The following is a 23,011-nucleotide window of genomic DNA, read 5'->3' on the forward strand; positions in this document are numbered from 1 at the left end:
ATGAAGAGACGCGCGCCGGGAGGAGGCGTGGCCGCTAAAAAGTCTAACAACAACGAGCTCTTGCTCTTTCACGACGAGCCCTTGGAAGCGCACGGCACCGTCGACGCAGCCTCGGCTCGGCTCGTCTTGACGGATGCGCGGGACTCGGTGGCACCGGAGGCTGGCGCGCTAGGACGCGAAGCCGGAGGCATGATATGCAACAAGAACGGAGACTGCCGAAGGGAGCCCACCAGCTCGGGGAGCCTGTCCTCACTTATATCCCGACAAGAGAAGCACGCCGATGGAGGAGTAGAAGCGGCCGAAGGTGGCAAGGCTGCGAGCATGGACGGCTCGGTGGTGTCAGAGGGACCCGGAGCCGAGGTCAAGAGCGCCTCCGGGATGGAGAAGAAAGACTCCCGGGTGTCTTTCTCCAACGCGCCCGGCGGTAGAGGTCACACGCCGACTCAGCTGTCCAGGAAGTCATCCACGAAAGCGGCGGCGGAGGACGGCTCCTTGATTGTGGTTGACGATGGCGAGACTGGCCGGGGCCAAACGTACATGCAGCGGCAGTTCAGCTCCATGTTGCAGCCGGGGGTCAACAAGTTCTCCCTGCGGATGTTCGGCAGCCAGAAGGCGGTCGAGAAGGAGCAGGAGAGGGTCAAGTCGGCGGGCAACTGGATCATACATCCGTACAGTGACTTCAGGTACACAGAGTTGCCGGTGACAAGTGGGCATGCCGATACTCAACTTGACCTCTATAGAATACATTAAGATCGGAGAGAAATAGAGTGGTTTAGAAGTTTCAGCACCACGGACAGTTACATTCAAGCGTCCAATCAATCTATGTATCCTTCTATCTGTCCGTCCATCCAACCATCTCTTTGTCATCCATCCATTGATATCGACCCATGTCAGTAAGTTTTGGTTCTGTGGTTGATCCAGGTTCTACTGGGACTTCACCATGCTCCTGTTCATGGTGGGCAACCTCATCATCATCCCCGTGGGCATCACTTTCTTCAAAGACGAGACCACCACGCCGTGGATCATTTTCAACGTAGTGTCCGACACCTTCTTCCTCATGGACCTGGTGCTCAACTTCCGCACGGGCATCGTGTTTGAGGACAACACCGAGATCATCCTGGACCCCAACAAGATCAAGAAGAAGTACCTGCAGAGCTGGTTCGTGGTGGACTTTGTCTCCTCCATCCCGGTGGATTACATCTTTCTCATCGTGGAGAAGGGCATCGACTCGGAGGTGTACAAGACGGCGCGGGCACTACGCATCGTGCGCTTCACCAAAATTCTCAGCTTGCTGCGTTTGCTCCGGCTCTCCAGACTCATACGTTACATCCACCAGTGGGAGGAGGTAGGAACACGTTACACCTAAACTCAAGTCCTACAGACAGAAAAGTTGTGTTCATAATGTTCAATGAAATCTTCTGTATTAAAAACAATTGAGGTGTCAGTGCCTGATATCCGTTCCAGTAAAGCTGAACCATTACCAGCATGATCAGGAATGCAGTCTGCAAGGTCTTCTGACCAAAATGGCAATTGCTATCACACTTATACTGTACTTAACTTGAGCTGCTTCATGATCCCAAGCATACAATTGTTGACAGTTACTTGGAACAGGGACTCCCAAAAAAAACTCGGGGTAATGAGCCGCATGCTGCTGCACCACAGCAAATGATAAAACAATCATCTGATCTGCTCCCATTACAGCTGCAGAACTTTGTCGCTAACTAAATCAGCAGCACCCCCAAAATCTTGTCTTTCAGATCAATTAATATCTGACTAAAGTAGAGTTTGTAGTGGACTTAAAAAGTCTACTTCACCATCTGAGCTTTATTTGGGGATAATCATGAGTACAGTCAGTTGTAAGAGAGGGTGTGCACAAATGTGCAACTTTATTATTCTAGTTGTTTTATCCTACTTGTCATCTACAAGTTTTTATTTTTAGTTGAGTTGTGCAGGTTATATAGTTCACATGAATGGTATAAAAAGTTGTGAAATGATTTCTCTTGCTCTCTTTTTTTTATATCACAAGAAATAGCAGTTGAATGGGGGTGTGTAGACTTTTCATATCCACTAGAATTATCCTTCAAGCCATAATCACTTACACTCTACAATAGGTAGCTACATGACTATGTCACATAAACACAATTAACCCCAGTGCACTGTTTGTGTGTCCGTGTGCATGTGTGCAAACACAAATCACATCCTTTCTTTTTCAAGATCACCGAACTGCTGCGAATCACGGAAAACAAGCACACAGCCTTTTAATTACCGAGCTGTAATTTGAGCTTGAGGAGAAGCCTAATTAGGGTCTCCGTCGCACACAAACAACTACATGAACCGTACTCACTACATGCATCTCATCACAGCCGAGCGCTTTGGCTACAATTATGTGTATAAAACATGTCGTGACACTACGAGGAAAAAAAAAGAATCAAAATTTGAGGCAAAATATTCATACTATTCATACTATTTATTGGTTTTATGAAAATTTTAATATGGGCGTAACGAGTTATATCAGGAGAAACGTAGGGGTGAAAAAAAAAATCACAATTTCATGAGGGACACGAGAAAAAATGAAAGCAAATGTTATGGTGTATGAAAATTAAATTCAATGAATTTTAAATACGAATTCAAGAAAACACCATTTCTTAAATTTAAATGAATATTATTCCATGAAAAAATAGTTGCACCCTCAAAGACATGCTTGAGGTAAGAAATTAGGATTCAAACAAAGTCAGCATTGTAAAGCAGAAACAATCAGAATAACATATGAGTGAATGCTTTCACACAATTTATCTATTTTTTGTGATGTCCCGGAAACCATCAAAACAGCAAGAACAACTAAATAAAATAAAATATAGCAACTCAGGAGTCCCCATTTCCAAAAAGAGGTCGCAAACATTTATGCAGCACCAATTCCAGGCCTGACTAGTAAAGAAAATTGGTTGGCAGTGGTTGATGATGTATTGTTGCATATTTTTCACAGAGGTGTGTGTGTGTGTACGTGTGTGTGCGTGTTCGCGTGCGCGCCGCTGAGGCCGCGATAATCATTGTCGGGAATAACCAGAGTAATTTCCTGAGGCAGGAAGCTTTTTTATACAAGCTCTTCACTTGCTGGCGAAGGAGGCTTTTGTCTTAGGAGTGAAGGAGTGTGTGTGAGTGTGTGTGCGCTTGTGTGTAAAAGTGATTGTTGTACAGTAATGGAAATTATCGAAAGCATTTTGCAACATGTAAACAGATAACACAACAACAGATAAGAAGTCTTTAGCCTCGGTGAAGCAGCATGTGGCTCATTACTCATGGTTATTCCTGCACTCTCGGTTCCAGGTAAACAATTATGTTGTTGTGGTCCGCGGGAGGCGGCTCATGATTTAGTAAAGGTATGACGGCATCCGATTGCAATAGTCGGCTTCTCGAATATTTAATCTGACCCAGATAGCAGCGTGACATTGACACGGGAGCACTTTCTACTCGAGTATCATGAGGGGAGTCGAGATGGCGGGGGTCCATATGTGAAAGAGCTGCATTAATCATGTAAGGGGATGCCGCTCAGGTCTGCTTGTTTGCCATTGGACCTTGAGATTGTAACAAGCAACCTGTCTGGAAGTATAGTAGAGGTCGGGGAATTGCTATAATCACATCTTCTGTACGAAAATTAATAATAGTGTTTGATTTTAATCATATATTGTTTCAAAAGACAAAATGTTATACATTTCACTCTAGTATAAGACTTTTTTTTAATCATTATTTTAATTTTAACATCCAGCTGCTTGTTTTCCTAACAATCTTGCTCACATTTCACCTAAATGTAACATTTTTGTTTTGTGGTGTCTCGGTTTGAACGCTAGGGGGCACTCTGTAAAAGGAACGTATACAGTAAATGGAAAAAAACATGTTTTTGGTGGATGCCGTGTTTACCTCCACTAATAAATAAATTCATTGTAAACAAATCCAAAATTGCATCTTGAGACTCAGGGGCATCCATTTTATCCAAATTATTCGTGTCAGTCAGAAGATCTGCTGTAGAGGCAAATGACATTGTTCTGAAGTTCATCAAGTTGTGACAAAATGATTGATTTGTTCCTGTCAGATCTTCCACATGACGTACGACCTGGCCAGCGCCGTGATGCGAATATTCAACTTGATCGGCATGATGCTGCTCCTGTGCCACTGGGATGGCTGCCTCCAGTTCCTGGTGCCCATGCTGCAGGACTTCCCCTCCGATTGCTGGGTGTCCCTTAACAAGATGGTGGTAAGGCCACTTTAACCAGAGGGCATGGCCATTGGGAAGTTTGCAAAATTTCTGAACGGCCGGTCCATTTTGGAGCTATGATTTTTTTGGGCTTTTCATTCTGTTAAATATGAGAATTTTTGGTCTTTGTAATTTCTTGACTTTATTCTTATTTCTTCATAGAAACAGACTTCCAATATTACTGCTTGTAAAAAAACAACAAATTGTCCCGATTAAGGCTTTTGAAGTCCAGGAAACATATGCGGGAAGTTTTGATTCATGTCTCTGGGAAAATTGCAGAAATAATGACGAGTTGAAATGAGCCTCGCCACACAGATTCTGTAAACCGTCCAATGAGAGGAGATTCTGGCAGTTAACAAGCACTCTCAGATCATCAGTATAAAGCACAACCCATCCAAAATCCTCATTAGGAGGCTTTATATAAGACAGTCTTTAATTATCGGCAACATTTGGTACCATGTGTCATTAAAGAGGGACCGCAAAACTTTTTTTTTTTAAACTTCAAAAATTCTTGAAAAAAATGCTTATGAAGAGTCATAATGTGATACCGACAGAAGAGGAGTGGATATGTTGAAAAAGACTTCCGGAAAAATTGTCCTGGCACCTCCCAAGTATATTTCTTGCCCCCACGCCAGTGTATACTTGTAAAAACATTCTTTTAGGCCTGACCTCCCCAAATTTGTCTCCTCCTTAGGATAGTGACAAGTTTAAAAAAATACTAAGTAGCACCATAATGGCGTAACTCCCCTCATCTTTTTTTTCCCCCTGTGTTGATTAATTTCTCAGTCTGTAATTGGTGTGAATCTTTGAAAGTGTTCAATTTGGTGCTCCAAACTAGAAGTGTTTGGCCTCGGTGGATGTCTGAGCCTGTGTTTTTTTTTTTTTATTTGGCCTTGTTCTCAATGCCATAGGACCCGCCTCTCTCTTTGCAAAAAAACCTCCATTCATGCAATTATTGCTAAACAGCAGATGGGTCTCTTCGTAGAAATGCTGGTATGTGTTCTTTGATACGTCCATCAAGCCATTTTGTGTAGCGCTTGTGCTCATTGGGGTGAGTTGGAACCAACTTTTACCCATTTCAACCCAATTCAAATGATGCAAAGTAGGCAAAAAGTTGAAAATGTTTGGGCGTGTGATGCCAGGCCACAGCTTGCGACATCTTTCTGGACGCTTTAGCTGGTTGCGCTCGGCTGCGTGCTAACAGCAGCCTCAATTGTCCACCTGCGCAGTCTCCAGGCTTGCGGCCAACAAAAAAAAAAAAACACAGGTGCTTCTTTCACTTTGCTTGCATGGATGGATGGATGGATGGATGGATGGATGGATGGATGGATGGATGGATGGATGGATGGATGGATGGATGGATGGATGGATGGATGGATGGATGGATGGATGGATGGATGGATGGATGGATGGATGGATGGATGGATGGATTCTTGACTGTGTTGGAAACCGTTGGCCCTTATATTAGTTGTGATGGAAAGGATTTTGTTGCATCTGGAGAACTTCACATGGTGTTTATTCATTCTTCTCCCACCATTTATCATCATGCGTTTGCCGGACATGTTTGAAGAATAGATAGAAACACGCCACTTTGAAAGAATGAATCTCAATATAGCTCATAAGTGCTTTTGTGGCGCTTAACGTATTAAAAGTCTAAATGGAGCTCTGCCAAGTAAGATAAGCTCTCTGTTGTTGGTTTTAGATGTCAGGGAGGCTCTGCACTCTGTCAGACACACACACACGCACACACACACACACACACTCTTGTACATGCTTGTATTATCTGCAAATGCATTTAGGTGGCAAATTAGCTGTTCGCTCAATGAAAACGTCCGACACAATGAACACAAGCTCTTTTCTGGCGTTATGCACACTCTGCAAGCTAAGGAAGCACACAAGATGATTTATGCCCCTATTATCTGTGCTCATTAATTAAATACATCAATTAATTGTGGTGGCCTTCAATGATAACAACGGAAAACTGTCAAAAAAAGTTCAAAAACTCAACTTTATTTACGTAACAAAAACAACCAAAGCTGTAACAAAAAGTTATACACAAAGCCGACCATGAAACACAAGAAATAATCATTTCAAAAATATATACCAGCCGTTGTTCACATTTTATTTTATTTTAGATCTGATGAGTTGTTTATCCAGCAGAAGGGTGAATTAGGATCCCCCAACAAGTTGCATTCATTGGCTTTGTAGCATCTACGTACGTCTTGCTCGCCGTAATTAGAGCATGCTAAAAAGGTGCGTGAAGCCCAGATGTTTGGACAATGTCAGGGAAAGTGGTGCCAGAGGAGGCCTTCTTCTTCTTTAATGAACCTACGGCTGGGGAAATTCGCACCGATCCAAGCTAACTGGAGCAGGCAGATGTGCGCTCGCCTCATTAGCTCTTCTCGCTCTTTGTCATGGAGACAAAGATGTGTTTGATCAAGATGATGATGATGAAGATGAGCCTCTCCACAGATGGGATTTTGGAACTCAGAGGGACGAGGACCATCTTTTAGAAATGGATGAATATAAAATCATTGTTTCTACTTGGAAGCTCTAATCCTATATTAAAACCTTAATCCTTGTTTGGAACCCTATTTGGAAACCCTAAATTTAGTTTGACCCTACTCTGAATCCTGACCTTTAACTCCTCACCCCTGATCTTCGACCCCTAACTCTAAAAATTGTTTCAAGTAACAGTGCCAGGGAGAGGAGTCACAAATACAGCTGGTTCATGAGGCAAATTTGAAGCTTCATTTCCCTAACGCCAATAACCTAAAATCATTCAATTTGCAAATGCTCAAGAATTTTGTCAAATCCATCTGAATCGTATTGATTGCCCCTCCGTTCCCTTCCAGAACGACACGTGGAGCGAGCTCTACTCCTTCGCCCTCTTCAAGGCCATGAGTCACATGTTGTGCATCGGCTACGGACGCCAAGCCCCCGAGAGCATGTCGGACATTTGGCTCACCATGCTCAGTATGATCGTGGGGGCCACCTGCTACGCTATGTTTATCGGACACGCCACCGCACTCATCCAGTCTCTGGACTCATCCAGGCGGCAGTATCAGGAGAAGGTGAGGACATCCATTCATTTTTTTTTTAGTTTACAATGACCTTACTATTTTCCATCCAGTACTTCTTATTCTCTGTTTCTGGTGACTTTCTGTGATAGCGTTACAGCGCCACTTCAGGACAGGTGTATGAACTGCAGTGTTTCAGCATCGCAATAATAATAATCATATCGATTTTGTTTCCGTTTGGAATGGGCCACAGAGTCTCCAGAAGTTTCTTATACCACTAAAAGTGACATTCTTGTAAATCTTGTGAGTTCAGAACTGACCAAACTGATATTTAAAAATAACTACCAGCACTAAAGTAAACCATAAAAACGTTTTTGTGCCAACTTTGGCGACCTGTTTGCGTAAGACATTATGTAAAGTCCGAAAAGCTAATTTAATCTCCACAAAGACTTGGCTAAGACTGTCCTGTTTAATACGAGTTCAATGGCATCCTCCAGTAGTAATTCCAGTCGACTTTGATAGGAGCAGTATGTGATCCATTAATTCTACGCTTGTGTCTGCCAATCACGGGGGCCTCGGCCTGTCTGCTCTCCTGTAGAGCTGATCAAAGTCCATCTTAAGCCGGTCGGTGCCTTTTTTGGCCCCTCCTTGGCTTGTTTTGCAGGCTTCTTACCATCCCGGAAGAGACGTTGCCTAATTGCCGGCACGTTAATGCTGACACACACATCCTGTACACATCAGGGCGCTTTGTAGTCTGGCCGACTCCTCGGGCTATCATTGAGCCAGATTGATCTTCTCCCTGTGTTGTGGAAATATATGATTGTCTTTTTTTTTTTTACGTTTGTTATTTCCAAGAAGAGGAGAAATTGCATAATGCAAGCACACGGAATGCAGTAAACAAGGTGTGACAATGGCACAGAGGGTTTCGCAAATTAGGGTCTTCTACAGATTCTTTCAGCGTGGCAACGGTTATTAAAAAAAAAAGAGCCTAATTTGCATGATAATTGATTGGTTAACTTTTAAGTAAATGTTGATTTTTTTTTTTTTTCAGTCCAACTGAGGTTTCCTATTTAGAGTTGTGGTCTTGGTGTCCCTGTATTTTTTTGTGTGTGTTTGGCAGTATCTTTTGTCTCGTTTGCTAATGAACTTGGCCCGCAACTTGTTGCTATTTTCAAACTCCCACAGTGTCGCTTTTATCCCAGGAGGAAATGTCTGCTGGCCCGCTTGTTTGTTTTTGTCAGCTACTTTACATCTAAAAAAAATAAAAAAAATGTCAACAGGTATAATTGGACCGAAGTGGAAGCTGCAACCAAATTCTATGGTATTCTGTGACGACATCCCCGATAGTGAGGCCGCGTTGTTGACCTGTATTTTCTGAATGTTGTCAAGCGTGGATCTATGCAATGTCCCGCAAATGAATCTGACATATATTACTTCACCCTGCCAGAGAAATCGATTTATAGTTGGGCTGCCGGCAAACTTCTAGAAAGAGTCTTATTAAAGCCAGTATGAGTGGGGGGGGGGGGTCATAATTGGCTGCTGGCCGCTTTACTGTAGTATCTGTCTTCTGTTTTATACCGCCACTATATATGTATAGTTGGGCAATACACTCCACTGAGCAATACAATATCCACTGAATTGAAACAAAAGTCAGCAAAAACTCTTTGGACTATGAAACACAGAGGGAGGTCAGGAGGTCACCTTGTCCATGATGTCATGTTGTCTTCACATGGGGGTGACCGAGGCCTTCGTCTCGTGATTTTCACATCTTCATTCTCAGTCCTCACTGAGGACCCCCTCATGAGAGCTTGACACAAAAAGGGAGCGCTCGGTTAATGACAAGATCAATCATTTAAGGTCGTAGAGTACCGGGCCCACCAGGTACAGAGACATTTTGTTGTGATTAAGCTGCCTTCAAGAAAAGTTGGAAATTCAGACCACCGACTAGGAGAAGGTCAATGGAAGGCCACCCTAATTTCCCAAATGTTATCTGTTTTTTTTAATGTTTTTTTTTTAATTTTTATTAAGGAATGAAATGCAACCCCGCAGCCACACAAATGACACATCAATTCCTTAATCATGACTTTTCCGCTACATCAATTTTGGGAGCCCGTTTGACTTTTGAGTGACACGGCCGTTAATCTCAAACTAATACTGCGGAAATCACAAAGTCAATAAAACTTCCAATGGCGACAACTTCTTAAAAGAGGCGGAGGCGAGCGAGCCAGCTGTCATTTGGCTTTAATTGAGAGTGTCACACATGCTGACTCCCCGAGCTGCAAACTCTTAATAGCTGCTGCCTGGTTTATCCCACCGAGGCGCTCAAATTGACCGGCAGCTTTTATTTATTTTTTTTTTTTAACAGACTTTAAAGTCTGAATTCTGAGATGATCTTCCTTTCTGTGCTGTTCAGTATAAACAAGTGGAGCAGTACATGTCATTCCACAAGCTACCGGCAGACTTTCGGCAGAAGATCCACGACTACTACGAGCACAGATACCAGGGCAAGATGTTTGATGAGGAGAACATTCTCGAGGAGCTTAATGAGCCTCTGAGAGAGGTAGCCAACCACACACACACACACACATGCACACACACACACACACACACACACACACACACACACACACACACACACACACACACACACACACACACACACACACACACACACACACACACACACACAATCTCATTATAAGGCGCAGTCAGTATGGTATGCAGCTTGAATATTGATACACCTAAAGTCACCTTTATGTCACTTTTTAATTAAGTCTCTTGAATAGTCTTACAATTTTTCCTAGGAAAAATAAATTGTAATTTTATTTGAAAAGGAGGAGTTATGATGTTACAGAAAAAAATTCTAAACAGCATTATCAAGCACAAAATCATAATTTTGATGAAAGCCAAAAGTAAAAATCTAAAATTCCAGCTAAGGACCACTGAAAAAAAATCATAATTCAATCCGAGGTGGTCCGAAAAAAAAAATATCTTAAAATAGAAATTATTGTATGCAAAGTAAATAGACATAATTTTACACGTCACAATTTTTAACAAACCTCGGTGTCGGTCAGGAAATCGTCAACTTCAACTGCCGCAAGCTGGTGGCGTCCATGCCGCTGTTTGCCAACGCCGATCCCAACTTCGTGACGGCCATGCTCACCAAGCTGCGTTTTGAGGTCTTCCAGCCGGCCGACTTCGTGGTGCGTGAGGGCACCATCGGCAAGAAGATGTACTTCATCCAGCATGGCGTGGTCACCGTGCTCACCAAAGGCAGCGTGGGCATGAAGCTGGTCGACGGATCCTATTTTGGAGGTAAGGGCCACGGTGGGAAAAGTCGATTTTGCAATTCTTCCAGGTCAGCTATTTCAGGAGCTATCATTTCTCAACATATACGAGGTAAACTTTCTCCACAAAGCTCAGTTTGTCTTCAAAGCAACCCACAATCCGTTCCCCATTACACTCAATAGCTTTTACAGGAGAAGGGATGACTATCACTGTAATAAGACCAGAAATAAAGCTAGACTTGAGTTGCCCCCCATATGAACTTCCCTGTCCAAATTTAGTCTTCATTTCAGGGGTGCCAAAGTATTTAATCAACTTCCTATCTATTTCTTTGACCTTTAGTCCTTCATGTTTAAAACTGCCGTTAAACAACACATATTTACAAATCACATATGCAATATGAACTATATGAACTGAGTTAGGGTGCTTGTTACCTTGGCTACTATTGTCTTTGAATTATTTTGTTCTTCATGTGACATTTGTGTTATTTTGTGTGTGCTAAATAAAAATAAAAATATTTTTTTTAAAGAAAAAGTTCAGCGTATACCCATCTCACAAGATTTTTACACCCACATTTTTTTCTTTTGGTACCACTCGCTTGTAAACTGCTCCATAAGTAACTTCCACACAAATAAAGTCAGGGCTCTGGAGTGTAGTGGTTAGTGCTCTGGACTTTCATCCCAGTGACTTGAGTTCTAGTCGCAGTGGGACCCAATATGTTTATCATAGAAAATTTGCAACATCATATGTGACACCAGGGAATATGCTTTCTTTTAGCTGTACTAGATTCAAGGCTAAATAGACATCCACTGCAGTAGGTGGCGGTATCACTGGAAGAGTGTGCGCAAGGAGGAGTGTGGCCAATACGGTGATCGACCGGTCGATCGCCAAGCCACGACTGGTCGATCGCGGGATATTATTTTTTTTTTTTTACCGCACTTGATGCGTGTGCAAACAACACAACACAACACAACACAACACAACACAACACAACACAACACAACACAACACAAGCACGTTAGCTCGCGAATTCCCTCCAATTGTCAAAACAACTCGAGTATGGCAATGTACGAGCCATGGTCGGCGTTTTGAACGCACCGCAGCTTTGGAAAAGTCACGGGTAGTTTATATGCCGCCAAATAAATCCGACATTTGAGTGTCTGGATAGGTCCAACTTCAGGGGTTGCCAATACGTCAATCGCGATGATGGCAGTTTGATCTGTGACGTCACACGGACACTCCATTAGGTACGCCGTCATTTTCAGGTGTACCTAATAACAGGCCACTTCATTAGGGAAAAATAATGGCCGAACCTTAACTGAAAGTGAAAAGTGCCACACCCGCCCTCACCCCCACTTTGTGATTGGCTGTTGGATCTGTGACGTCACACGGACACTCCATTAGGTACGCCGCCATTTTCAGGTGTACCTAATAATAGGCCACTTCATTAGGGAAAAATCATGGCCGAACCTTAACTGAAAGTGAAAAGTGCCACACCCAAACAACCCCCCACTTTCTGATTGGCTGTTTGATCTGTGACGTCACTCGGACACTCCATTAGGTACGCCGCCATTTTCAGGTGTACCTAATAACAGGCCACTTCATTAGGGAAAAATCATGGCCGAACCTTAACTGAAAGTGAAAAGTGCCACACCCAAACAACCCCCCACTTTCTGATTGGCTGTTTGATCTGTGACGTCACTCGGACACTCCATTAGGTACGCCGCCATTTTCAGGTGTACCTAATAACAGGCCACTTCATTAGGGAAAAATCATGGCCGAACCTTAACTGAAAGTGAAAAGTGCCACACCCAAACAACCCCCCACTTTCTGATTGGCTATTTGATCTGTGACGTCACTCGGACACTCCATTAGGTACGCCGCCATTTTCAGGTGTACCTAATAACAGGCCACTTCATTAGGGAAAAATCATGGCCGAACCTTAACTGAAAGTGAAAAGTGCCACACCCAAACAACCCCCCACTTTCTGATTGGCTGTTTGATCTGTGACGTCACTCGGACACTCCATTAGGTACGCCGCCATTTTCAGGTGTACCTAATAACAGGCCACTTCATTAGGGAAAAATCATGGCCGAACCTTAACTGAAAGTGAAAAGTGCCACACCCAAACAACCCCCCACTTTCTGATTGGCTGTTTGATCTGTGACGTCACTCGGACACTCCATTAGGTACGCCGCCATTTTCAGGTGTACCTAATAACAGGCCACTTCATTAGGGAAAAATCATGGCCGAACCTTAACTGAAAGTGAAAAGTGCCACACCCAAACAACCCCCCACTTTCTGATTGGCTGTTTGATCTGTGACGTCACTCGGACACTCCATTAGGTACGCCGCCATTTTCAGGTGTACCTAATAACAGGCCACTTCATTAGGGAAAAATCATGGCCGAACTTAAACTGAAAGTGAAAAGTGCCACACCCAAACAACCCCCCACTTTCTGATTGGCTGTTTGATCTGTGACGTCACTCGGACACTCCATTAGGTACGCCGCCATTTTCAGGTGTACCTAATAACAGGCCACTTCATTAGGGAAAAATCATGGCCGAACCTTAACTGAAAGTGAAAAGTGCCACACCCAAACAACCCCCCACTTTCTGATTGGCTGTTTGATCTGTGACGTCACTCGGACACTCCATTAGGTACGCCGCCATTTTCAGGTGTACCTAATAACAGGCCACTTCATTAGGGAAAAATCATGGCCGAACCTTAACTGAAAGTGAAAAGTGCCACACCCAAACAACCCCCCACTTTCTGATTGGCTGTTTGATCTGTGACGTCACTCGGACACTCCATTAGGTACGCCGCCATTTTCAGGTGTACCTAATAACAGGCCACTTCATTAGGGAAAAATCATGGCCGAACCTTAACTGAAAGTGAAAAGTGCCACACCCAAACAACCCCCCACTTTCTGATTGGCTGTTTGATCTGTGACGTCACTCGGACACTCCATTAGGTACGCCGCCATTTTCAGGTATTATTAATTACAGGCCACTTCATTAGGGAAAAATCATGGTCAAAACTTAACTGAAAGTGAAAAGTGCCACACCCAAACAACCCCCCACTTTCTGATTGGCTGTTTGAGCTGTGACGTCACCCGGACACTCCATTAGGTACGCCGCCATTTTCAGGTGTACCTAATAACAGGCCACTTCATTAGGGAAAAATCATGGCCGAACCTTAACTGAAAGTGAAAAGTGCCACACCCAAACAACCCCCCACTTTCTGATTGGCTGTTTGATCTGTGACGTCACTCGGACACTCCATTAGGTACGCCGCCATTTTCAGGTGTACCTAATAACAGGCCACTTCATTAGGGAAAAATTTTATGGCCATAGTTTAACTGAAAGTGAAAAGTGCCACACCCGCCCTCACCCCCACTTTCTGATTGGCTGTTTAATCTGTGACGTCATACGGACACTCATTAGGTACACCACTATTTTCAGCTAAGCTGAACTAAGCATTTTTTTCACGTGTCAAGAATGTATATTTTACTACTTGCTCTTTGTTTTGGGGGGCACCAACACATATTACACAATGTAAAACATAAAGCAGTTAAACAAAATGTCAGAGTTTTGTTTTCATGCTCCAAAAAATAAAAACAAGGAATTCCAGACAAATTTAAACATAAATGTTTATTAAAATAATAATAATACAAGTAAATTTCAAACCAGCAATCTAATGAGAAATTACAGTCGATATATTGGATAACAATGTAGTAGATGGTTTCCTAAATGGTTTTTCAAACAACTTTCCCTAAAACAGCCCGGTCAGCATGTTGCTTGATGCAGGTGCAACCCCATTAGAACAACATAATAGTGATGATACGATCATTTGTCATGTCTTGCCCACTTTTCATGAGTACGCTCAATGGTATTTTGACACACGGTTGTCAAGACGACGTGAAAAATAAGACTGAATGTTAGCTTCAGTTAGCTGAGCTTAGTTGGCCCATCTCCGATTATAGCCTGTTTTCAATCAGACAAATGCCATTCACATAAAATTAAATTATTATATATTCATAATTGCCTGTATTACTAGTTAAACCAGTCACAATGTAAGGTCGTCAAAATGATCACTGCCTTTAAACATATAGTTCAGTTGTATTTAACTTTTAGCTTCAATACTTTTGCATTTTATCTTTAAGAGCTTCTTTTGTAAACATTCATTTTTAGTGAAAAAAATGTGTGTCATATATTCCAAATGCAAAATGTACTTTTAAGGAATAAAAACTTCCTGTTTCCTACATACGCTTAAGCCTACTATAATTTTAATGTTGGTATTTTACTCTTAAAATATAAACATCTGGCAGATTTTTGAGGGTACAAACAAAACAAAACACCGGAATGACATTTGTTTTCTTCTCTTCTCCAGAGATCTGTCTGCTGACCCGTGGCCGACGGACAGCCAGCGTGCGTTCCGACACGTACTGTCGTCTGTACTCTCTCTCGGTGGACAACTTCAATGAGGTCTTGGAAGAGTATCCCATGATGAGGCGCGCCTTTGAGACGGTCGCTATCGACAGGTTGGACAGAATAGGTGAGTCCATGTGATTGGATGATTCATATTGTCTGGCATTTTCTTCAATTTTTCTATTCAATACCTCAGTTTCCAAATGATTTTAGGTGTTGCATTCCTAATGATTTTGTTTCCGTGCTAAGATGAAGACACAAGTATATTCATAAAAGCCTGGGAGTCATTCATGAGAAGAAACGAAGCATAAGGAATCGTGGCGTTAACTGACAGCAGTGATGAATAATGAGCGAGATGTGTTATGACTAGCGAGAAAATTTATTCACAGGGGTTTTTCCCTTTTCTTTTTGTCACTGTGCACGTGTCACGGCACTCAAACACCTTCTTACCATATCTCGCACTTTTTCATTTAAATTACAGACTCTATTTGCCTGCTGATTTTTGGAATACATGTGGACCACCACTATTGTGTAAAATTGAGGCCCATTAAAATGCATAATTTTTTTTTTCTATTTTTAAAGGCTGCCAACTACTAAACTAATTGATTAAATTGAAAATGCATGCTAATATCAATTTCATCATAAAAAAATACACAAATTGATCATCTTTATTAAAAAAAAGAAAGATCATCCTGTTTCCTGCTACATTCTCTCATCCTACATTTACATATGTGCAAAAATCCTGCTTCCTCTCACCTCTCACCTGTTGCCATAGCAACCACATTCCACACATTACCAGTCGCTGGTCAGCGTGCGTATTTGGACGGTGTGTTTTAAAGCGCTAATCAACCAAAAACACTGTTCATGTGCACTCACTGGACGATAATCAGCCCCGGTGCCTTCTGTTGTTGTTAGAACATCAAACAGCGGCTGCACTGGGAATACATAATTTGAATAGATTTGAAAATAATGACCCAATCAATGCATCTCGGCAAGTCCAATATTCCAATACAGGCATCTGTTTTCATAGCATCCAACACGCTTCAAAGATTTTGCTATCAAGCATCTGTGAGCACGAATGCTTATTGAGGATCCATACAGCTGTCAAAATGGAAAAACACGTACACAAAAACGTGCTCTTTGGATTCTCGTCCTCAGACGCTCACTATGACATTTAAGGTATCAATGGTGCCTATAAGTGTTATTAGTCCGAATAATTTCCATTGACCTTTGACCCACCACATTGGTGGCATACACTGGGGTATCAATGTCTTTCTCAAGGACACCACAATTGGTCCTAGCTACTTAGTCACGGCTAATTAGTCAAGATCAACCCTAACGTACGTCCAACAATACTGTTCGCTCTAATTCTCATGCTCATCCAAACCCTAAAGGACTGTTTTGGAAAAGACCTCAAGGCTGATCATTGGTGAAACCGCTTTATGAGCCTTGTCATGAGATTATCATCAACCTCTTTGGCATTTTCTACTCTCCTGGGTAATGTTGTGCTGCCAACCCCATCTGTTTTACTGAGTTATGTAAAAGAAAAAAAAAAATTGAAACAGATGATACAAGGGTCGACAAACGTACTCTGTTGTCCTCCAAGGAACGCGATGTTTTCTGCCTTTTGCACTTCAGGGAAGACAATCGGTTCGTTTATTCGCTTCGCGTCTGCCACAGATTTAAATGAGACTCCATCATCTGGACTGGAAATTTACTAGAACAGATTGGAAAGTGTATCACGTCTTTGTAAAAATATCTGGTAGTAGGCCCCAGACCCAAATGTTTGAGAACCTTTGCTTTGAACCACGGGGGCCATTCACAACACTTGAACCTTTTTGTTTTAGGCAAGAAGAACTCCGTCCTGATGCACAAAGTTCAGCACGATCTCAACTCAGGCGTGTTCAACAACCGCGACAACGAGATGATCCAGGAGATCGTCAAATACGATCGTGAGATGGTTCAACAGGTGGACGTGCCGCGACCGCAGCCCTTACCCGTAACATCCCCTCAGCACACTGGGGGTTTTTCTCCAGCGGGTTCCTCTCAACAACCCCAAAGTTCCGCTATCGCCACCTTGCAGCAGGCTGTAGCCATGAGCCTTTGTCCGCCCATGCAAGGGAACTCAGCAGGGAGTGGGACATTGCAGTCTCCGAGGATGGTGAGGAGATTCCAGGTGTTGCAGAATGTATCCAATTCCGGCTCGCCGTTGCAGTCGCAGCTTCTTGCTTCTGGTACTTTCAGTCCACTCATCTCCAGCCCGACTGTCCAGAGCCCTCGGTCATTCCTTTACGGCTCAGGCGCCCTTGCTGGTCCCGCCACCGGCTCCCAACTGTCTTTGGTCCAGCAACACACGGCAACCCCCGTGCACCGACCCAGTGTACATAAAAGCACGCATTCCTTGCCAATGGGAAGTCTCAGCCAGGATACCAGAGCGCTGTCGGCCTCTCAGCCCTCGTTGCCACACGAGGTGATACACCCGGGAGCTCCGAGTCCCCCCCTATCCACGCGAGTCTCCTCGACTTCCATCGGACCAGCTCAGACCCCGTCGGGCCATTCGGGTGTCTGCAATGCTATAACGCACAGGATTGTGCTACCCCACCAGCTGTCAGTGGGGGCCTTCGGGACAGGTGTCGGGTTTACCATGGGAACACCCGTCGGGGACTTGGTACGACCCAAGAAGGACTCCATTACGAGCCTTCCCGAGACGGAGCAGATTAAAGTCCGATCTCGGTTATCCTCGAATTTGTGATTATAATTAAAGCCTTCTGGGGTTCATGAGGGGCTTAATTTGAGGAAACCGATGGACTCCTGTGGGGCAGTGTCACAGTTGTCAAATTTAGGTCCTGAAACAAAACATCTTGCCACGGTTTAACTTTGGCCTCTATAATAAAGCTACTCAACCGCTCCTTGGGAGCTAGCTCGTTGACCTGTTGACCTTTTTGGACCTGGATTTGACACCTCTGGACAGCGTGAATGTATGCAAGGAGTGACTGGCAGAAGTAGACTGATACCAAACTCTTCTGCATTGTTTCTGCTCACTGACATAACAGAAACTGCACAGAATAATAGCCTAGCTTAGTAGCAACTTCCCAAATTCACCTCCTTTGTATGCGCTAGTTCACAATATATGCCAAACTTATCTTTGATGGAGGACCAGAAAAAAAGAACAGGACTCACTATGCTAGCATACCATAGGATCAAACCTTAAGGTCTTTTATACAGGTCAGTCTTCTTGGCTGAAATGTATTTGGATCAACAGCCAATCGCTTCAGGCTTTAAGTGGCAGCTCAACCGTGCCAATAAAAGTTCATTGGATGTCAGCGATTTGTGTCCAAAAGCATTTAGGTTGCCGACCAACCCTCTCACTGGGACGTTCCATTCAGCTCATCTGCCTAATGGCTGCCGCACCGTTACTGCCTAATCACAGTGGAAAATTGAATCCCTCGGGTCTGTTTGGGTCTCTTATTAATTCCCCTTCCACTGGCTTACATTATGCTGTGCCAATAATGGTTTCTTCCCCCAATGATAATCATTCTTTCATTTTGTTCACTTTGTGTAGCTCAAGAGTTTCTATCGCAAGTGTTTTATTTTCAGCAGCATTTTTCAGGTCAGCTGTGTTTTTGTTTATGCCCAAATTATGCCCCAGTGGAACCTATTTTTGGCTGCTTAAAAGTACACGGGTCAACAAATGTTTACTAAACTTTGTAGTAATCACAGATGCATGTCAGGTTTTCTAGTTAACTTCTTGTTTGCGCTCATTCTGAATATGCATTTGTTTTCGCTAGCATATTTTCCTAATATTACTATTATTAGTCGACTAATAAAAGTAGTATACCAGCGATATACAAAAATAGAAATACAAATTACAGGCAGAACATTTGACTGATTTGCAATACTTTGCCAATTTTGGGGGTTGAGGGGTAATATTTAAAATTCTTCTTTAATTTTAATGGCCGATTTTAAGAGCTAATATCAGCTGATGAATCAGTCGGAGCCTAATTATGTCCTGAATTATTCTTTTTTTTGGTCATCTTGTTTTTTCCTTTCATGTTAGTGATGCTGACTTTCTTCTCTTTACTTTTCCACCACAGCCATATCACAACTACAGTTTATAACTGTCGGACTAATGGCAGCGACACATTGTGATGCAAAAATGTTTTACATACAAGGAGATTTCATATTGTAGTCAATTGTATGTAAAGGTTATTTACTTAGACCTTATTTGATTGCATTCCCATCTGAAACTGTGCATACCTACATAGTGCCTAGCATTATATGTAGTCTCTACATCATATATTCTTTGTGTGTGTGTGTGGCTGTACAATATCAATGCATTGTTCCTTATAGTTCATATATCAATGCAATAGATTAAGAATACAGCATAGTATAGAGTCAATGTGATTTCCAATGCGTCCTGTTCTTGAACTCGATTTAGCATGTTGGAAAAGCACAAAAAGTATCATGTGACTCACTTTGCAAAACATTTTTATGCAATAAAAGAATGTGATGGTGAATAGGTCAATCCGTTTTTTTCTTCCCCTCACACACCTAAATAAATAACACTATGACTTTCAAACCGTCAATCCGTCATAAACAAGCAATCATTATCAGTTTTATAAATTGATTTGACATATAAATAGGTGGTATGATCAAAAATCAGCTCAAAGCGACCTGTTCCTTAGGGAGTCGAATAGGAGTGGTTGTCGCCTCAGTTGTTTGGGCACACGGTTCTTAAAAGTACTGTCCACACGCCATGAGTGCTATTTTTAAATGCTCCCTCGACTAGTATTGCAGGGTAAAAAATGCAAATTTAAAAAAAGATGTTGAGCAGCAAAGGCTGTGGAAAGCTTTTGTGGTGACTTTTGAAATATGACAAGTTGATAGAACAAGCGCGTGCTCTTTGACTTGAAACAACGTTTTGTGTTTTGGGATGGTTGTCATATCCACTCACTGAAAAGGAGGATGGAGAGCCACACTGAAAAGAAAAAAAGTGAGACTCAAACATTTTTTCACAAGACTAATTTAAATCAGAGAAAAATAGTCTTGATTTTTTTTTTAGAATGTCAGAATAGAAAACAAGATTAAATATGGTAAGTATTGTAAAACAATTGGTTCTCCTAATTCCTGATTTGACCTTATTCATTTTCTTTTCTTTAAATAGAAAAAACTTTGTACTTTTTCTTGTTTTCATTCTCAGAAGGAATAATTTTTCAGTTTTTTTTTCCAACAACAGAAAATCCTTAAAGGATTACTTTCAACAAAATATAAGTATTTATCTATTCATTTATTCTTGGAACTTTATTTTATTCAAAATACTTTTTTTTTTAAAATTATGTAAATAAGCAACTTTCCTTTCTTTCCAGTGTGGTAAAAACATTACGTGTGGATTTCTTTGTGGTTGAGTTTATTTTTAGAATGGCAGAGTGGATGGCATTAAAGGCTCTCATGTGCTGTTGATGGATTGATGGATGCTGATGAGATGTGTCGATGATGATGATGATGACGACAACAGGTCACAATTGGCCCCCGGGGGTCCGCGCCCACCTGCCCGCCCGCCCGGCAACTACACACGCATACACATCGCCAATCACTGGCACTCGAAAAGCACGAGTGCAGCTCTCGCCTTCTGATGCGAGTGTTTTGTTATAAAACCGCTGCTTTTCCTTGATTCAAGGCCATCGAGTCGGGCTCATTACCAGGATGCCAAGAGCTTGAAAAAGCAGGCAGGGCGTGTTCCAAATCAATGCCGAGACTGTTGCTGTTGAGATATAAGCTCAGCTGAAGAAATACGTGGATTCTTTCACCTGGCTCAGGTCGAAGTCCCCTAGAGACAGAAAACAGGCATGATTAGAATTGGAATGTAAACACAAACAGGGGAAAATTAAAATCAAGTTTATAATAGGAAATCCATTAAAAAAACAAATTATGGGTTGGGTTCAGCAACAGGTGGAATTTTTTTGCTGAAACATCTTATCTACGTATTCATTAGAACGCATGGTACAATCATTTGATAGATCTTTGAACCGGGTGACATTTGATCCTGTTGACCTCTGTGTCTCAGATCAGGAACAATAAGTTCAGTAACCATCCCAATTCAAGATTAAAAGGATCCAATGAGTTGCGGTATTAAGTCCACCTGCCTGGGCCACGTAAGCTGATTATGTCGCGGCGGAACACAATTATTAGCAATCAGTGTACAGCAGCCAACGAGCAGATGAGATGCGAACGGAAGGGACCGCTTGTGTAAGAGGACCTCCGTGCATCTGACTGACGGGGACGTGTCTGTGTGCCGTCGCCGTGGCAACCATCACTCGGGTGCGTCAAAGACATGCACGCAGCGGGGATGGGCACGATAAATCCATTCATCGATTTTTCAAAGAAGTTTGTCGCTCATGTGGAAATTGGTACGATTTAATGTTTGGAGCTTGGTCTTGCGTAACAGGCTTGCGTCTACAAGTCCCTGGAAGGATGAAAGGATTTCTGTAAACAGCAGGCCATTCATTCCGGGAATAAAAAATCCAAAAGTGAAGTCAACAGGAACTTCTACCAAAAAATAATTGTGAGGTACTCTCGTACCGTTTTTTTTTCTTCTTCATATTTCTTCAAAAATATAACAATCAGTGATGAATTGAAACAAGCAAAAGCCATTACGAGCTCAGGTCGCTCCTGACTGAAGCAGAAAATTGATGCTCAGCGAGCTCCAGTGAAGCGCTTCGTTCCAGCGCTTGAGGCCATACGGATGCTCTCCCAACCAATTAGGACAAACACAACACAGTGTGCTCAATGTCTGGGGGCAGCGGCCACCCTAAGCGCTGGGCCAGAGGTTTATAAAACAAGCCGCATGCTGACTGACCTGTCTGTGGTACCTCTGCCAGAAGCAGCATGAGCCTGCGGTCCTCCAGGTACATTTTGTTTTTCCTGTCAGACCTGCCAATGAAGGGGGGCACAATAAAAAAAAGTTAGAGCTTGGGGGAAAACTGCATAAAGCAAGAACAAACTTCACATTAAAACTTATTCGAAACTGCCCACAAAGCAAAATAGAAGGGCGATGCAAACAATCGTTTCGGGATGAAGGTTGTGACGCCTTTTGAAAATCTCCTCATCCACGGAACAATGCGCTTTGTGAACTTTGCCGAGAGAGGGTGCAGGCTACAGTGGAAAGGATTCAATATCCAATTATTTCCCAGGGAAAAAAAAACGCCAAAAAGGAGGAGATGAGGAGAAAATTTGCCTTGGGTGAGAAAATCAACCATTGCAGAAAAGGCAAGAAAAAAAAAGAAATCTGTCAACCTAATAGATCCAATATGGGGTGTGGCACTTACGTAAGCCGGGAGCAGTACTTGTGCAGCAGGAAGTCAGACAGTTCTTGGAGGATGGGTTGACTGTGCAGCGCTACAAATTGTTCTCGGCAGACCTAGCAAAGGTAATGGTTGAAGTCATTCTTCACTCACGCTCGTCAAAAATGTGCATGACGCTGTGCAATTGCCAAGCTGACTGGAAGACAGTCGGCAATAATTTCCCTGGGCCTATTTTAAAGACAAATGTAGGCAGGTATCATGCACTTTTTATTACCTGACATATTTGTTGCGATTGAGTGAGCGAGCTTTTAGTTTATTCTGACAAACTGCCTTTTTTTTCTGCTTCACATGCTCGAGTGTTGACTAATACGTTAAATACTTCTTCCTCGAGTTCAATTACCTGTGTAATTAGGTGGGCGGCCCTCGGCACGTCAAGAGACGGGGGATTATGCGAGAAGATAATTGTACTGAGGGAGGGCCGCTTGGTCGGTTTGGTCAAAACGGAAAAAGGGTATAAACGGCTTGGCTGTTTTCAAGCTACGACTGCTAGAAAATGTGATAGCAAAAGGATGAAAGCGAAAGTAAATACCTTGTTCATGGTGTCCACTGTGAGCGCGTGTGTCCAGAAACAGTCGTGAACTGAGACAAACGTCAAACCGAAGCTTGGGGAGATTGAAAGGAGAAAATTAAAAAGGATTTCTAAATGAAAACAAAAACAAACAAACA

General features: G+C 42.7%; 2 protein-coding genes across 5 annotated transcripts in view; one reads left to right on the plus strand and one right to left on the minus strand.

The window, feature by feature from the left end:
- hcn2b (hyperpolarization activated cyclic nucleotide-gated potassium channel 2b) lies at positions 1–17,736 on the plus strand. The gene is made up of 8 exons (XM_085927895.1): positions 1–683; positions 922–1,345; positions 4,088–4,249; positions 7,105–7,323; positions 9,683–9,829; positions 10,344–10,584; positions 14,947–15,111; positions 16,832–17,736. Exons 1-8 carry the CDS (start codon positions 1–3, stop codon positions 17,734–17,736), a joined length of 2,946 nt encoding a protein of 981 aa, XP_085784021.1.
- polrmt (polymerase (RNA) mitochondrial (DNA directed)) overlaps positions 14,258–23,011 on the minus strand; it is a 22,960-nt gene continuing 14,206 nt past the window's right edge. Inside the window, exons 18-22 of one of the 4 annotated variants that reach the window (XR_015067958.1) lie at positions 22,875–22,947; positions 22,310–22,401; positions 21,841–21,914; positions 20,684–20,811; positions 14,258–15,087 (exon numbers count right to left, since the gene is read on the minus strand). Coding sequence is in view for 1 of the 4 variants with exons in the window: in XM_085927894.1 (XP_085784020.1) it covers positions 20,762–20,811; positions 21,841–21,914; positions 22,310–22,401; positions 22,875–22,947 (289 nt within the window). In the remaining 3 variants the exon portion in view is untranslated. Of the gene's footprint in view, positions 15,088–18,358; positions 20,812–21,840; positions 21,915–22,309; positions 22,402–22,874; positions 22,948–23,011 lie in introns of those variants that run through there. The other 3 variants (XR_015067956.1, XR_015067957.1, XM_085927894.1) reach the window with 3 other exon arrangements.

This window comes from Syngnathus leptorhynchus, chromosome 13 (genome assembly GCF_054491065.1).
Source record: "Syngnathus leptorhynchus isolate UIUO chromosome 13, UIUO_Slep, whole genome shotgun sequence".
NCBI classification, from domain to species: Eukaryota; Metazoa; Chordata; class Actinopteri; order Syngnathiformes; family Syngnathidae; genus Syngnathus; species Syngnathus leptorhynchus.

Excerpts from the sequence above, each read along its gene's own strand:
- hcn2b (XM_085927895.1), top strand. The coding sequence starts at position 1 with ATGAAGAGACGCGCGCCGGGAGGAGGCGTGGCCGCTAAAAAGTCTAAC. Across the intron at positions 684-921 it reads CATCCGTACAGTGACTTCAG|GTTCTACTGGGACTTCACCA; the intron begins GTACACAGAGTT and ends TGGTTGATCCAG. Across the intron at positions 4,250-7,104 it reads TGTCCCTTAACAAGATGGTG|AACGACACGTGGAGCGAGCT; the intron begins GTAAGGCCACTT and ends GTTCCCTTCCAG.